Below are 17,806 nucleotides of genomic sequence, written 5' to 3' on the forward strand. Positions count from 1 at the left end.
GTCAGCTCTCATCTCTCTCTCTCTCTCTCTCTCTCTCTCTCTCTCTATATATATATATATATATATATATATATATATATGAATTTTATTTTCTTTTTACTGGTTGTAAACATAGTGGAGACTGGCATTTTAATGCATCAGAAATTCCAGTTTTTGTAAGAAAGTCTCAATTTTAATAACTGTCTTTATTTTCTTCATCCCAACTGAGTTTATTTCATCCTTACACTTGCTTATTGTTTTCTCTTGAACGTATATCTTTCTCATCAGACGCACAAAACATTTACAATCTGGTTTTTAAGGAGGATTTTGTTTTGTTTTCCAATAGCGTACGGCAGGGAATGTCATTGTTTTTATATATTCTACCTGGACTCCTGAAAGCAAACACTATGTCTGCGGATTTATTTTCAAATTTCCTATGTATTTGAGCGACTGAGGGGTTGGTAGCTCTGTCTGCAGGCAGCAGGCTAGAGGCTAAAGTGATAATCAGTATATATATATATTTTTTTTTCCCCAGATAGTGGACTCCATTCTGACAATTCCTAGTATACAGTTTCCTGGTAAGGATTGAGCAAGCAGCCTTCACAATTACTTTATGAATCTTGATAACGTGGGAGTTATCAAGTGCTGAGGGCTAAGAGGGGATTAGGGAGGTGGTGAGAGTGCTTGTTTTCCTGGTTAGTGGGTTTGCCATAGGCTTCATGTCCTGTGTTGTCCTGCGGGTAACTGAAGCCACTGTTGCCATGGAAAAGGATGGCCACTTGAAGGAGATCCTGCAGAGTGGCCCCTGGAAATGGGACTGGGCGGTCTCCTTAAGATACAGACCTCGGATTTGTGGCACTGCACATGTCTCATCCGTGTCCTCCCACTGAAACAACAAAGAAACTGCATCGTAATTTGATGGCTTAATCTTCTTTTGATGCCTTTCTCGTAAAAAAAAAAAAATTAATCTTGGTTAAAAATACTAAATTAGGAACAATTGAGAGGAATTATTGTTTTTAGAATGATGATTTGACTAGCCTTTCTATGGTAACTGAAGAAGGCACAGGAGTCACCAGCAGGCTTAATTCAATCTCCAACCATCAAACTTGGTGTGTAAAGTCAACTGACACCAAAAAAAAAAAAAAAAAAAAATTCCAAATCCAGTCCAATTGAGTAGGAAAAGGTTTATTCCCGGGCATTTCTCACATTGGGGAGCCTGTGACACGTTGTCTTTCGAACCTGTCACGAAATCCTTGGTGTGTCACTTCTACAAAACACCACCCCTCTCTTAAAGTGACGGGAAGGACCTAACCTGTGACCTTGCACGTGCTGGAGCACAAGACCGGTTTGGGGGTTTCAAAGGAAAGCCCGGCCCTGGGATCTTCCCCCCCCCCCCCCTTAAACCGGTCACTTTTTAGGAGTTCCCGCTGCCTTAGCTCAAGTCCTTGCCACCAGATTACCATCTATTTTCCACCCATTTGCCACCCCCCCCCACACACACACAAACACCCCCTTTTTAAAACCCTTTATTGGAAAGAACTTCCTCTGGGGACCCCCGATCGCCTACCGTTCCAATCACTCCCACCGCCCCCCACCCCACCCCACCCCTCGGCCGGGCTTCCCTCTTTCCAGCCCCAGATCCAGGTCCCCCCAAACCACTTGGGGAGAAGATCCCCACCCTGCGCCCGGGTCCCAGGCGCCCGGAAAGGCGCCAGGGGAGCGGGGAGGGGTGAGCGTGGGGAGGAGGGGGCAGGGTTTCCTGGAGCCCCCACCCCACCCCCCGCCCGGAGAGGTGCCGGCGGGAGCGCGGGCGGTGGGATCGGCGGGCGGTGGGGGAGGGGACGGCGCGGGCGGGAGGCGCGGGGGGAGGAGGAGGGGGAGGGGGAGGAGGAGGAGGAGGAGTGTGTGCGGAGCGTGTGCGGCCGGGGGAAGCCATTGCCTGTTTAATAGTTGCTGTTGCTGCACTTCCGCTTCTCTCCCCGGCGAGAGAGAGAGAGAGAGGAGAGACACGAGCGGCCAGGCCCAGCCGCAGCCGCAGCACAGCCGCCGCGGCGGCACGGAGCAGCCAGACACAAAGAGAGAGAGGTACGGGCTCCCCCGCGGCCCGCGCCCCCGGCCCGCCGCCCGCCGCGGGGACACCCGGCCGCCGCCGCCCGGCCCGACCCGACCCGCGCCGCCCGGGCCGCCGGGCGCGGGGCTGACCGGGGGTGGGGAGCGGAGCGGGGCGGGGGGGGGGAGCCCCGGGGGTCCCGGCCGCCCGCGGGGGGAGGGGCGGGGACCCCGGGCCGCGTGGGGGGGGGTGCGGGGGCCGCCCGCGTCGGGGCCGGGGGGGAGGGGGGCATCGTGGCTGGAACTGTCAGCGCCGCCCCGGGAGCCCCCCGCGGGCCGCCCCGGGGGAGGGGGAGTTGGGGGAGCCCCGTTTTCTGCCCCCCCCCTCCGGGCAGCGGGGTGGGGGCACGGGAAGGAACCCCTTGGGGGCGGACGGGCTCATTGTTATTCCTTCGCGGAGGAGGACGAGGCTGGTCCCCCACCCCCACCCCTACCCCCTCCCCCACCCGGGGTGGCGGCCGGCGTGTGAGCCCCCGCCGCGGCCGCGCTGCCCGGGGGGCGGGCGGGAGGCGAGGGCCCGGCCGGCGGGAGGGGCGTCGGGGCGCGGCCCGGGGACCTTGAGCCCGGTCGCCCCTGCCTCCTTCCCTCCCCCCTCCTTTCACCCCCCTCCGCCCCGCGGGCCTCTCCCTTCCCCCCACGGGGCCCCGCTCCGCGCCTCCGTCCCCCCGTTTCGGCTTCCTCTCTCACTCCTCTCCGCCCCTCCTCTTCCCGACCCGGCCAAACTCTGCTCCCGGCCCCCCAGACTCCCGGGAAGCCGGCCCCCGCCGGGACCTCCCCTCCGCGGCTCCCCGCCTCCTCCCGGCCCCGAGGGGAGCCCGGCAGGGTGTGGGCTGGGGGCGAGGGGGAGGCCGCACGCTTCGCTAGCGACCTCTTCCCACCGTGTTTCTCCCCCATTTGGGGCCAAAAAACAAACAGGGCGCGTGTGATCCGCAGGAGGAGCCCGCCCGGGCCCGGGGTCTGGGAGAGGCGGGGAAAGGGGGGGCGGCGGGCGCACCCCCGGCCCAGCCCCCCGACGGCGCGGTCCGCGCTGAGGGCCCGGGGCTGCAGGGCGCCGCGTTCTCTCCGTTTTGTCTCCCTCCCGCTGCAGGGGCTGTTGGCGGGGCGGGGCGGGGGGTTCGCTATGTCGGATGACGATTCGAGGGCCAGCACCAGCTCTTCCTCCTCTTCGTCCTCCCACCAGCCCGCCGAGAAAGAAGCGAGCACCCCCAGGAAGAAGGAGAGCAAAGTCAGCATGAGCAAGAACTCCAAGCTCCTCTCCACCAGCGCCAAGAGGTAGCGTATTACTTTTTATCCGCAGGCTTTCCCCTGTCCCTCCCGAGGATGGTGGGCTTCCGTGCTCCTCACGATTTGTGGGTGCTTAAAAATGAAAAAAGAAAAGAAAAGAAAGAAAAAAGGGGCCTTGAAGAAGCCCTCACTCTTTTTTTCTCCATCGCTGCTTCTCTTTTTTTCTTTTCTTCTTCTAATCATTGTCCACCTGCAGCTGTTGTGACTTGCCTCTCCCATGTCTTCCTGAAGTTTGTAAGAATCCTCATTACTTCTACTGCTGGCCCTTCAATGGGATGTCAAATTACTTGTGCTATTAATCACTAATCTGTGACCTTTCTCCCACCCCCCACCCCCCACCCCCAGGCCCGTCACTGCACTTAATTACTAATACCTGCCCAGACCACTCCATCAAAATGAATTCTGTTCCTCATCTTACATCCTCCTCACCTGTTGCACATCCGATATATATCTATATTTTTTAAATAGACCTTTCTCCCAGAAATCGTATAAGGAATAAACAACTCATGGTAGTGAGTTAAAAAACAGATTTAATAGGTGGAGACACAAGTGTTTCGTGCGGGATTTAAAGAGATTTTTCTGATTTGGAGAGTTGAGGCCAGTGAATGAATCAATCCATGCATGATGCAAAACGGGTAATTCCAGGTTATTTGGGGGTCTCTTCTGTTCTGTTGAAGAGATTCAATTTGCCAAATTTCAGGGAGGCTTAAATTTCTCCATGCTCTTCTGTGCCGTAACACCTTGAGAGTGTGTGTGTGTGTGTTTCGAAGTTGAATTCAAGTGGTGGCTCTTTTTTCTTTGTTCTTTTCCTCCTCTGTCTCTGGAAGGCAGAAGCTACTCTTTTACATCCACCGTCCTTCAGTAATATCCTCTGGTCCCCGTGACCCCTGAAAGAATCTATAGCAGATTCCTGGGAACCCCCATACCTTTCATAAATCCTTACTGCTCTCAGGTGCACAGTCATTAAACTAAAGTGGCAAACCAGGCCGATCGTAAAGAATCCGAATGGTGGGTTAGATAGGGATATCTTTCTTGGGAGAATGTAAAATAAAACGGAACATGAGGCTTTAGATCTCTCTCTCTCTCTCTCCACCGAGGCGTGAACCTGGAACTTGAAAGTTTGTTCTGTCACCTTCCCTGACGTGAAATTTGAAATGTTGGTCAAGTGCTTTGGTCACCAAAACCATGGGCAGGTGAAGGCGTGACTTTGGTTTATTTTAAATAGTGTAGACTGTAGAGGTCTAGACTTGAGAGGCAAGATGCCTTGGCCAGAGTGTCCTCATTTTCAGGGGATTGGTTCGGTTGCATATCCACTTCCCAGGAGTCTAACAGGCCCTCATGGATGAGCCCGTATGCTGGTTCTCCCAGAGCCTGGCACCGACCCTGCCCACTTCGGATGGGGCCTTCCTTACCCCGCCTCTCCTCCATCACCCTCCCCGGGTCTGGGCTCCTGAGAGCCACAGCTTCTGGCCTGACTTGCTTAAGACAGGATATTTGCTTTAGGTCGTCAGTGGTTTTTATAGTTTGCTGACTGTCCCTGCTGTACATTATATATGTTTGGGGACAGAGGCACAGGTTTCAGATCTAAAACAGCCTGCTCTGTGTCAGCAAATTACAGATTTGTCACTAGACAATTTGTCTGCTTATACTAAGGGCGTTAAAAACTTACTTGGAAATGCCTGGGAAAGAGATGGTAGGTGTAGGGGAAAAAGAAAAAAGAAAGAAAGGTGGGAAGCTACAGACAGGAATATTACCTATAAAGTTAATGTCGGGTTTTAGCTCTCTGGATATCTTGCTGAAAGACTAGCTGGTAGTGTTAACGTAGAGCGAAGGTTAATAGTAAAGGTAAAAAGTGGAGAGGGACAGTGTGTCCAGGAAAGAATAAGGGAGACTGATCTTAGACCCTATAGGAGCGACTCTGTGAAATGGATTGATTTGGAAGCAGGTGTTGCCCGTAGAATTGGAAGGAGCTCATATACGGGGGGGGGGGGGGGGGGGGGGGGAGAGAGAGAGAGAGAGAGAGAGAGAGAGAGAGAGAGAACGAGCACAGGGCTAAGCAATGAACGGGGTGACCAAGGTTACCCCCCTGCATTTTGGGAAGTGGTTTCTGGGCCACTGGGAGAGGAAAGCCCCCATCGAGCGTGGTCTGCACAGGAATTACTCTGTGGAGCCTGTGCGAGTGCTTGCTGTAGAGATGAAGCGGAGAAAGCCGTCTGGTTTGACACGATTTCGGTAATAAGCAACTAGTTTTTCACCACTGTTTTGTAGTAGAGGTGGGGTTGACCAGGAGAAACGCAGTCAATGTGTAATATACCAGTTGTGCGAGGGGAGCGGGTAGTTTTTCCTATCTGTGTAGGTCTTCATATATAATCATTCTAATAGGCCGGCAGGTAAAGAATCGGGAAACCTCAGGACTCCAAACTTCTGGTCTAACATACAATAATGAGCCAAATAGCGGGAAATCCAAATATCTCGACCGAAATGCTCCCGGGTAGCGGCAGAATGTAGCAGGGCACAGATAAAAAGATGTCAGTAGGGATTGTAAGCGAACCCCTTTCCAAGGTTGACCAGATCTGTAGGGACAGGAAATGTTCTCCACCAGGAAGGTTTAAAGAACTTTCCAGGTCACTTCCACCTGGGAAAAAGCAGTGCCTCCTAAAACCTGCCCCCCATCCTTCCAGCGGCCTGCCTTCCGACCCGCTGCCACCTTTGGGAAGAGAAAAGGACCATTCTTAGCGTTCAGATTGCCAGGCTTAGAGAGTGTGTCTGTCTGTGTGTTAGGTGTGTTTGTGTGTGTGTGTGTCTGTTTACGGTGTCACCCTGTGAGATGTTTAAGTTAAACCTTAGCCCTGCAGGGCTTTCTAGGAGAGGAGCAGAAAAAGTTATAAAACTAGGAGAGCCCGTTGGAGGGTGGCAGAGGCTTAGGGCCTCACACTTCGCCGTCCTGGGGATGCTCTCAGCGCCTAGGTGAGCGGAGACAAAGGCCGGGGCTCGGGATCGGCCCGGGCGTGGGGGATGGGCCTTTGTGAGGCCGTGGGTCGGTGCCCAGAGGGAAAAGGGGGGGCCCCCGGGGCTGTGTGCAAGGGGGGAGAGGGTGGAGGAGGAAGAGGGCAGAGCCCGGGGAAGTTCGAGGATGTCCGGGGAGAAGGTCCGACGGAAAGGGGGCCGGTGCGGGCGGGCGGGTGCACCTGTGCGACCGCGGGTGCTCGGAGCCCGGCCTCCGTGCAGGGCCGGGCGGGGTGCCGGTGGCAGGGTGCAGACTCCGGGGTGCCGATTCCGGGTTGCAGACTCCGGGGTGCCGGTGACGGGGTGCAGACTCCGGGGCGCGGCAGCGGCGGCGGCGAGCTGGGGAGTCAGCGGCGTCCCGGCCCGCAACTTGGCCGGCGCGGGGCGGGGGCGGGGAAGCCGGGCGGCCGGGAGGGGGGGGGGCACCGAGGGGTCCCCCTAGAGGCCTGCGTCACCCCGGATCCCGGAGGGCCTCGCGGGGAGCGGCCATGTTGGCTTCGTCACTGAGGACACAGGCCGGCCTGGAGGGGGGTGACTGAGGGGGGAGGGCGGGGTGCGGGGTGCGCCCTGCCTCCCAGGCGGGGCTCCCTGGCCCCAGGGACTGGCGGTGCCGGGAAGGTGAGGGCGTCCTGACACTCACTAGTCCGCAGAGGAGCTGCTGGGCTATGTCCTAAATGGAGAACAAACACCAAGACGGGGGGGGGGGGGGGGGGGGGGGGGGGCCTGGGTGCCAGGCGGACTCGAACCCGGGCACAGAGAAGGATGAGAAGGTGCCGGGGCAAAGGGTTTCCCTAAACGCGGGCCCTGAAGCGCTGGCCCCCCTCCCTCCCTCCGCGGAGATCGCCGAGGGTAGGAGGTTCGGGGACCGCCAGGCCCAGCCTGACCCTGTCCTCTCTCCCCCTGACCAGGATTCAGAAGGAGCTGGCCGACATCACTCTAGACCCTCCGCCCAACTGCAGGTGAGCTCCTCTCTCCAGTTCGTTTCTTTCAAGATTCTTCCAACTTTTCCTTGGGTTTTTCTTTGCTATTATTATTATTATTATTAAACTTTTAATCTTTGGGTAATGCTTGTTTCGTGCTAACAGCAAGTCTCAGCTGAAATGTGTTTACCTGAGTGTCCTGTGTTGGTGAGCCTCTGACAATCTCAGTGTTATGGTAAAGAGAATAGATTTATTCAGAGTGGACACTTTGACATAAAACAAAACTGTGAAGTGAATAGGAAGGTGTGCGTTTTCTAATCCTGGATCTTTTCATTTGTCATTAAAGGTGATGCTGGCTTAGAAAATTGCTTTGCTCTCTCAGTGTTGTTCATGCTCTCTCCTGCGAGAGCAGGGTCAGATCAGACACTGGCTCCCTCACACTATGCCCAGTATGTGTGTGTTCGGCTTCAAAACAGTTTGATACTAGTCTTCAAAGGGTTGTTGATCTCTATTCAGAAGACGCATTTTGTTATTTACTGTTGAGTCAAGGTGGAAAACTTGATGAATTGACTAAATCAGCAGAGAAGTGAGGAGACTTAGAATAAGAGCCATTTATTTAAGGAAGTGTACTTGTTTGGTTCTGTAACTCCAGTTGTTTAAAATTAAGTTTAACATTTAACTTCATTCTCCGTTCTCGTGATTGGCATTGGAATGGGATTTGAAGTTTTCGAAGTGTGCTAAACTTACGGGGTTAGAGGAAGTTACTGATGAGAAAAGGCTGTGGTCTGGCTGTTCATAGAATCTGAATCATGTGGAAATAGATTGAAAGCTACATGAAATACTTCGCTTATTAACACTGAGCTTTCTAAACTGGTTAACGGAGTAAACGGGAACATCAATTGTCTTTTTGGTTATGTTTGTTGTTATTGTTGGTCAGGTGTAGGGTGTTCTTTGGTAAAATTTGTCCTGTTTTTTAAGGAAAATCATTTCGGGTGTGAAATGCTCTTCTAATATAGTTTGTAACGGAACCACGCAGTCATTCTTGAGGATTTCTTTCCTGGCTAGTAAGCACCTTTTCAGGATGTTGTGACAGTGGAGGAATGGGTAAAGCTTAGAGCTGTAATATCTCCCTGTTTTGTTTTATTGGAGTCATTCAGATGGCAGCCTGTAGCTTCCCTTGAAGGGTTGTGTTGAATCCATGGGTGTTCCCCCTGCGAGGTCTGTGTTCTCGTTGTTGCTCCTGTTTGGTAGCCTGCCTTCCACGTGTCTCTGGTGAGTCCGTGTCTCTGGTGAGTTCAGGCAGCTGTAGCTGATCAGATTATGACGTTTTTAAAGCATGGTTTCAGAACTAACATTTATCAAAATGTGTACAGCTTTTTTGCAAATAGGTGCAGTCAAATTTAAAAGTTGTAAATAATTTAAAGCTTTTCATGGGATTCATTACTCTTTAGAGATAGGATAAATACACGTTAATTTCACACCGTTTTAGCTGAGTTTACATGTGAGAGGTTTGTGCTGCTGAACATGTGGAACTTTCCCTGGAAAGCTCCTAATTGCCTTTTTCAAGGTGAAACCTTTAAACCTTACCTGTGGTCAGGTGAGTCACCAAACTGGGTGGTTGGTGGTGAGGAGACAAATTTCAACATATTTACACATTGAAGAAATCTTCAATTTCAAAGGAAACATTAGGCATCTTTACTTCGCAAGAGGATGTGTATTATGTTGACTTCTAAAAATAAAGACTGCTGTATTTTCTGAAGACATTTTCTAGGAGGGCTGTTAAAGTAATATGAATCACAATCTCTACTTTCAGTTGTTGTTTTTCTTTTTTGTTTGTTTGTTACACAATCTCTATTTTTGGTTGCCTTAGTAATGTTGACTTAATGGTATCCAGTAGTCCCAATAATCAACATATTTAAATGAGTTTGGTTTTATGTTTTCTGTTGGTATGTTATGGGATTGAATTAATGTTTTTTTCTTTTTTTTAATATATTTTTATTTCAGAGAGGAAAGGAGAGAGAGAGAGAAAGAGAAATATCAATGATGAGAGAGAATCATTGATTGGCTGCCTCCTGCACGCCCCACACTGGGGATCAGGCCCAAAACCTGGAATCTAACCTGGGACCTTTTTGTCCACAGGCAGATGGCTCTATCCACTAAGCCAAACCTGCTAGGGCTGAAATATTTAGTATTTTAATGTACATTATTTTTGGAGATGGAATGGATAATTTAGTGTGGGGATACTTGTTGATGTTAGCTTCCATTTAAAAATGTATGAATTAAATGATACATTGAATGCATGCATGTTTATTTTATTTTTTTAATAATTTTTAAAGTGTTAGCATGAGAGCTTGGTTTGAATGAAATTGTAAATTCGTCAATTGTAAATGGTATTTTGAACTCGTTAAATAACTGGCTTTCAATGAATGTATTTTATGTATTAAACGTTTATAGAACTGCCTTTTTTCGATCAGTAATCAGTGTGCAGTTTTAAATTCAAACACATTTCTTTATTAAAATATTGTAGTTGCTACAAAGTAGCCTCCAACAGTTGAATCAGTGTGAGAAATGCTTCTCTGGAAAATGCACCCCTTGTGTTCACTAATTTTAGCACTTGGCAAAAATATGTGGCTTCGAATGTGCAAAATGCACTTGCTAAATATGTTACCATTTTGAGCACATAAAGTTAAACCTCAGTGTCACATATCATGTTAAGTAGATTTCTTTAAGTGAATATTTTAAAATTGGTTTATACTGCCTTATAAATCAAATTCTTTGATATCTCTGAACTATTTGGTTACATGTGTGTAGGCAGCTAAGTCTCCCAACTCATGTATCTTGCATTTGGTTATGCTTTTCCTCCTGTGTTCTGGCTCTGTTCCTTTAGGAGGGGAAAGCATTAACTACCGTAATGATTTCCTAAAGCATGCCATGTCTTGGATGATAAAATTATGCCTTTTCGGTAGCTGGCGAACTCTGCCATTAGGGTCAGTTTTGCAGCTATTATTTATAGCTTAGGGCTCAAGCTCTGCTAAATTGACTAGTTATAGCTATCTAACTAATCTGTAGACATAAATGTCTGTAGACAGTATGTCTGCACATAATAAATGATGTATTTTTTACCCAGGTCCTTTAAACTTCAGGTTTTACTTAAGCGGATGTCTTTTTATTATGAGGCAACTACTCATATAGTGACTTGAAACCTAAAAATTCAGATTTTAGGATAAAACACCTTTCAGAAGTCACGAACCATTTCAAGCATGGTAGAGAATAAGTTTTTCTTATGACTTTTTTTTTTTTTTTTTTTTTTTTTTTTTTTTTTTTTTTACTAACATTGCCTTCTGTTGCTTATATTTTAAATAGAATGTTAAGCCATTACACAGTAATGTAAGAATGCACCTTTTTAAAAAGTTGAAACAAATTGTGGAGTAAAAAAGTGAAAGATTCCTTCATGACCTCTTCTGATCCTGTCCCTCGCACAGAGATAGTCCTGGTTAGCAGTGATGAGTATCTTCCCGGATAGTTTCTGTGAATCGACATTGTTGTACGTTTGTGGTTTTGCAAATCCTCCTGGAATTAGTGGCAATAGAAAAGGGCGGGGCAAACCCAGGTTTACAGTTGTTTGTACGGAAAAGAATACAATAATAAATAAAGAATAATACCAGAATCAACTTTGTTTCCCGTACTCACTACTGTAAACCTACTTTGCTTCTTCACCCTGTAAGTCCCAGGCTGCTCACCTCGGAATGAAGAGAGATTCCTCGCAGAAGTAAAGGCCTCGTCCAAGTTGAGCATGTTTTAAGTGGCTGTTTACTGTAAAAAATGGGTTCTGCAGACGTTACCCTTTACAGGATTCTAGGTCATCTCACTTGCTGAAAAATGTCCTTTTTCTGTAACTTGAATTCATCTGATGCTACTAAAGCATTGAGGATATCGAGGTGACTTCATCGTCTGCATGCTTGCTTTGTTCTAATTCTTACTTGGATAGCTACCACTGCTGTGTGATTGCCTTTCTGTGCGCAGAGACAGTGTTGAAAAATAGTGAGAACCAGGAGACTCGAGTGTCAGCACAATCAACACAGCACCCAAACCAGGGTCAAGTGGCTGGAAATTAGCTCATTGCCTGGGGCCTGAGTGGATAGGAAGGAAGGAAGGAAATCTATCCAGAAATGAATTGCTTACTAAGTAGGCACTCTCATGTACCAAATGACCATGCTTCTGGATTGTAAAGCTGTACTGCTCTTATTCCTCAAAAAGTTAAATTGAATTACCATATGACCCAGCAATTCTGTTCCTAGGTGTGTGCCCCAAAGGATTGAAAACAGGGACTCAGATAACTTGTCAGTGTTCATAGTGGCAATTAGTCGTAACAACCCAAATATCTATCAACAGATGAGTGGAATGGATAAACAAAATGCAGAATATCCATACAATGGAATTATTCAGCCATATAAAGTAATGAAGTTCCTATACATGCTACAACTATATGAACCTTGAAAATGTTATACTAACTGAAATAAGCCAGACACAAAAGGACAAATATCGTATGATTCTACTTACATGAAATGTCTAAAATAATCAAGTTCCCAGAGACAGAAAGATTAGAGATTTCCAGGAGCTGGGAAGGAGAGGATGGGGAGGTATTTCTTAACAGGTTCAGAGTTTCTGTTTGATGAAAATTTTGGAAACAAATGGTGGTTGATGGTTGCCCAACGCTGTGAATACAATGAAAGGCACTGAAGTTTACACTTAAAAATGGTTCAAGTGGCAAACTTGATGTTATATATTTTACCAGAATTTTTAAAAGGTTAAAAAAAAGAGAGATACTACTATTAAAATGTCATCAGTATTTTGAGGAGAAATGCTTCTGGCTTACGAGGGGCCACTTATAATGGATATTAATGTTAAATTTCTGTCACACGCCATGAGTGCCGTTCTACGTGAAAAATCACCCCCTTCCCGGAGTTCATAACATAGTGAGGGGGGAAGAAATATACTCATGGCTTTGCATAGCGTGTTGGAGTTGTCGATGGAAGGTTGTTTGGAAAGTACTGCACGTGCCACGTTGAAGGTTCAGAGGAGGGCGAGGTTCCTTTGGCCTGGCGGGAAGGGTCCTGGCTGGGCAGCCTCATGGAGATGAGAAGCAGGGGGAAGACTGAGGGGCATCTGCAGTGGAGGGAAGTGTAAGAGAGATGTAGCAGCAGAAAGGCAGAGAGCACTTGTGAAGAAACCTGTGGCTGGGGCGCAAGGAAGAGTGGAAGGATAAACAGACCAGACTTGTTCCTTGTGTCAGGCTGAGGCTTTGAGTGTCATTTTATAGACACCGGGGAATCACTAAGCGTGATCCAGTTAGAGCTGAGCATCTGGCTGAGACAAAGCAGGGGTTGAGTGGAGCTTGGTGGGAACCAGGAGACGTGGAGATTGCTATGACAGTCCAGAGGGGGGGCCAAGAGGACCGTGGGGACAGGTGACGCCATCGGTGTGGAGAAGGGAGACTGGGGAAAGCAGTAGTATGTGGCCACTGGTTTAGATATGGAGCACTTGGATGTTGGGGAAGATGGGTGGTACCCTTAAGAGAAGGAATAAGGTGGGAAGATGAACTGGCTTGAGGGAGGCAAGTCAGATCATCCTCTCCTGGTTATGTGCTTGGTTGAGCATATACAGGAAAAGTGCTTAGCATATTGCTGCCACATATTTAAGTTTATTAGCAATCCGTCAGTGAACTCTCAGGCCTACTTTTAGATTTGATCAGACAAATTAAAAGGTCCCCAAAAGGCACAGGGACCCTGCTTTCTGTCTTTGATTCTGATCCTATGTGCCCCCTCCCCAACTTTTTCAGTTGAGCGACTAAAACAGGAAAACAGCCATCCTTCCTCATCAGCCCTGAGAATTTCCCCATGTCGGCTTTTCTCTCTCACATCCCTGTATTTTGCAGAACCGTCTGGAAGCGAGCTGCATCCCGATGCTTCTGTGTGTGCGGCTTACGTGCATTGGGCTGAGGGGAGCACGGGGCGCTGAGGCCGCAGCTGGCTTTGGGCGTCCACGTTAGGTTTGAAAGTTGGGGTGATAGTTGAACTTCCTGCTGTGGAAGAGGAGGATCGAGAACTGTGCTCGGAGGGGAGTCTACAAAGGAAGGATGGGAAAATAAAGAGGACTGGAGGAAAGGGGAGGAAAGGAGGGGAGAGCTACTAGGATGCCTCAAAAATAATTCAAGAGGATTAAATGTAAAGTGAAGAGCATGCTTTGTAGGCTGAGAAGCAGCAGCAAGTGGAGAGGACAGGAGTGAAACAGGGAGATGCGACGTTTAAAAACACAGCTGTGGAGAAGGTGACAGAATGTGGGACTGAGGTCACACGAGGAGTCTGTGCATTTAGGAAGCCTGTAGCCTGAAGGTTGCGATAGTGACAGTTTTTAGAGGAAGCATTCTGGCCTGGGGAACGCTCCGGCCACTTGTAAAGAACGGAAAGCAGCAGCTCCTGCCCCATTTGATTTGATTTGTTCTTTCTCAGTAGACTCTTATGTTCCTTGAGAGCAAGCATTATGTCTTTGCATCCCTACAGTGTGTCCAAGAAAGAATAAACAATCTGTATTTGTTAAGTCAGACCTAACTCAGGTCTGATGGTTTAGAGGAACATCTTCCTTACCCCCTTCAGAAAATGACGGGAAGAGCCGGGGAACCACCATTGCGTTGTACAGCTGTCCATCGCTGGCAGCCTTGCTAGCTTGGCACCCGGGCAGTTTGGGCAATTTTCACCTTCCCGGAATCACAGCAGCTCTGGAGTGCAGTGCGATCGCACTGCAGGCGAGAATGACAAGAAGCATAAAGAAAATATCAGTACCTTTGGTTCCCATGTTCTGACTTGATATCATTGCTGTTGGCCAACAAGCGAGTGTGGGTCTCGGGGCGCTAAGTACATTGGCCTTCCCTGAGACGGTTCCTAAAATCCTCAAGCTCTTCAGAGCGCTGGTTTCGTTAGAGATGCTGGCACCCGCCGGAGACATCTGACACATTCCCCATCACCAGTGGAGTGAAACGGGGTTTCATAATAAGCCCATTCTTACTCAGCCTCTCGAGGCAGCCATGCTCCGGAGTGAAACAAAAGACCCAGTAGCTGGTGTCAGAACATGCTTCTAATCCTCTGGGAAACCTGCTCTATAGGCGAAGCTTAAAGCTCTTGCTTGAGGACCACAATCCAGGAACATACACGCACGGGATGACGGGTGGCTTTGTGGAGTCTATGCCACAGGACGGAGATGGGGAACCTGCAGAAGGCCAAGGTGATGACTGCCAGGTCAGGAAATCCTGCAGAACCACTGTGTTCCTGTGCAGGGCATAATCCACACGGGGTTATGCCACCTGGGGCAGCATACGGTTCATGGATACTTTAATTAACAGAGTAGTCACAACCTGAATTTATTTATTTATGTATATATCTTTTATTGATTTTTTTACAGAGAGAAAGGGTTAGAAACATTGATGGGAGAGAATCGTCAGCTGCCTCCTGCACACCTCCCACAGGGGATGTGCCTGCAACCAAGGTACATGCCCTTGACTGGAATCGAACCCGGGACCTTTCAGTCTGCAGGCCGACGCTCTATCCACTGAGCCAAACCAGTTAGGGCTCTGTCTGCTTTTAAAGGCCTGCTGAGACGGAGGGAAGTGCCAGGCAAAATAAAGGGGCTGGTGTGGGTATCACCCAGCTCTCACCTGGCCTCCAGCAGCGCATGTGCCATGGGTCACGTCTGACTTGTCTGTAGTGACTTGTGTTGGCACTAAATTTTTTTTTTTTTTTTAAATATATTTTTATTGATTTTTTACAGAGAGGAGGAGAGAGGGATAGAGAGCTAGAAACGTCGATGAGAGAGAAACATCGACCAGCTACCTCTTGCACACCCGCTACCGGGGATGTGCCCGCAACCAATGTACATGCCCTTGACCGGAATCGAACCTGGGACCTTTCAGTCCGCAGACCGACGCTCTACCACTGAGCCAAACCGGCTTCGGCTTTTTTTTTTTTTTTTTTAGAAGTTTGGCAGCTTGAACCTTTATTTTTAGTACTTTTAAAAAAAGTTTTAAGTAGAGAAATAATCTTACCCAGTCAATTTATAGGTTTTGTCATTGAAAAGCTTTCACATCAGGTCCGTCAGGGCATCATCAGTCCAGCCCTGTGAGCCCACCACATCCCCCGCTGGTGTTACTGTCACTCAGTGGGGTGGGCACACTGGTACCGAAATCACCCACCACTGGGTTTGCACGTCCAGTTGCCAGAAGCTGTGATGGTTTCTAGCCGGGGCTGGACGGTTCAGAACCCCCTTCTCTATTGCTTGAGTTGGGGAGCACTGCCACCCGGGCGGCACCATAACGCTCCGATGTGTGTGTGCCCCCTTCTCTCCTACCCCCTCCCACCAGGAGCCCGGAGCTCTGTGCCTCCGCACAGGACCCCTGGGCAGCGAGGACAGTCTGAGGACGGAGACCACGTTTTTGCTCGTGGCCCCACAACCAGACCAGGCTGCCTGTAGGCCCTGCAGCACTGCCTTCCCAGGCCTCATCAAATAGTGATAATCAATGGAGAGGTCCTGCAGGGTCTGCCAGCACTGAGATGATGACCATTATGCGGACTACCGGGACATCAGGTGTTTATATCCATTTAAATTGATAGATGGAAAGTCAATGGGTGATGGATTCTATATGTTCAATAGAAAAAGATTTGAAGTACAATACATTTTCAAATTGCAGAAGATAGAACTCCGCTTGGGATGTTCTTACTCAGGGAAAAGTTTTAGATTGGATACAGCTCAAAAAGTCAGAAAGCAGTGTGATCATATTTATTTAAAATATTGAGTGCTGCGCATTGCTCTGCGTAACTACAGCAGACCTGGCTCCTGGCTTGTGGAATGGGATTTGGTAGGCAGTACAGACAGCAACCAAGTAAGCAGGATTGGTGTGGCGGCCAGTAGGAGAGCAATTAACAGGGCACTGGTGGAGAGAATATTTGGGGGGAGGAGGGGGAGTGCTACCTAGAAAAGGCTTAAAACATTAGGAAAGATGCCGGGACCGGTTTGGCTCAGTGGATAGAGCGTCGGCCTGCGGACTGAAAGGTCCCGGGTTCGATTCCAGTCAAGGGCATGTACCTTGGTTGCGGGCACATCCCCAGTAGGGGGTGTGCAAGAGGCAGCTGATCGATGATTCTCTCTCATCGATGTTTCTAACTCTCTATCCTTCTCTCTCAGCCTCTCTGTGAAAAATCAATAAAATATATTAAAACAAACAAACAAACAAAAAAAAAACATTAGGAAAGACCTGAGAGATGATGAGGAAAAGAGCTTTGTGAAGAGTAGGAAGAACACTCCCGGGGAGGGAAGCACGGACACAGGCCCCGAAGAGGGGAGAGCCACGTGATACAGGGCCACATAAGCCGTGGTAGCACGTTTGGGTTGCATGCATCCCATTTCTTTCAGTGGGAAGCCATTCAAGGTCTTAAAGCAAGGAAGTGACATCATTTCAGTAATGATTTCAAAGTCTTTCCCCTCCTCCATGCCGTGTGGGAGGAAGGCAGAAATAAAAGAAAAGAGACCAGGAAGGAGGGTATTGTTCTATCCCAAAAACCGGTGGTGGTAGCTAGGATTAGGGGGGTGGCAGTGGAGATGAGGGTAAAACACCTGGACCTGTTAGGGATTGCCTGTGGGAGATGAGAGAAAGACCCAGAAAGGCTCTGAGTTTCCCTGGGTTTAGCAGTGAGGTAGATGATGGTGACATTTTGCTAATGGGAAGAAAATTGGAATACGGCTGTGTGTGTGTCTGTGTGTGTTGGGATGAGTCCTTTTTGAATATGTTAGATTTGAGACAGATGCTCTAATGAGGCATCTAAATGAAGGTGTCAAATAGAAATCAGAGATAGGTAGTTGGAGCTTGGAGGAATATTTTGAACTCAGGGTAAATATAAGCTGGTGATGCACATACATTTGGGAGACATCAATTTATAGAGGCTTTTGAATGCCTGGGAATGCCTCTAGCTTACCTAGAGAGCAAACGTGTAGAGAGAAGAGGGCCCAGGATGAGACCTGGAGGTCTAACATTTAGAGGCTGTGTAGTCTGAAGGAGACAGAGAGAAGGAAAATGAGAGAGTTGGTGTCAGAAGACAGTGAGTGGAAAGTGTTTGGAGTTGAGGATCATGAACTCTGAAATAATGAGTGAGCTGGGAAAAGATGAAGATGAGTGAGCAACCATTGGATTCTACACCTTCTAATTTGTTGACCATCACAAGACAGATCCATTGTGGAAGAGATACAAGAGGGGAGGATTTTCAAGAAGGAAAAGGTGTTTACACTTCCAATTAGAAGATTTCATTGTGTTTATTCAAATAAGGTATTAAATGTCTGAATTTACACTGTAGGACAAAATTTCTTGTGTATATAATTACACTAGAGGCCCAGTGCACCAAATTCATGCATCGGGGGAGGGGGGATCTGCCCAGCTCAGCCCAGCCTGGACCCTCTCCAATCCGTGA

At 48.7% G+C, this 17,806-nt stretch overlaps 1 protein-coding gene across 1 annotated transcript in view; it reads left to right on the forward strand.

Annotated features, from left to right (window-relative positions):
• The first annotated feature begins 1,861 nt into the window (after window positions 1-1,861).
• The window catches only part of LOC311632026 (ubiquitin-conjugating enzyme E2 E1), a 54,159-nt gene continuing 38,214 nt past the window's right edge, over window positions 1,862-17,806 (forward strand). Inside the window, exons 1-3 of the mRNA XM_084902982.1 lie at window positions 1,862-2,064; window positions 3,176-3,360; window positions 7,287-7,337. Of these exons, the coding sequence (XP_084759108.1) occupies window positions 3,209-3,360; window positions 7,287-7,337 (203 nt within the window). The 5' untranslated portion in view covers window positions 1,862-2,064; window positions 3,176-3,208. The remainder of the gene's footprint in view (window positions 2,065-3,175; window positions 3,361-7,286; window positions 7,338-17,806) is intronic.

Source organism: Pipistrellus hanaki (assembly GCF_964339955.1).
Source record: "Pipistrellus hanaki genome assembly, chromosome: 13".
Taxonomy (NCBI): domain Eukaryota; kingdom Metazoa; phylum Chordata; class Mammalia; order Chiroptera; family Vespertilionidae; genus Pipistrellus; species Pipistrellus hanaki.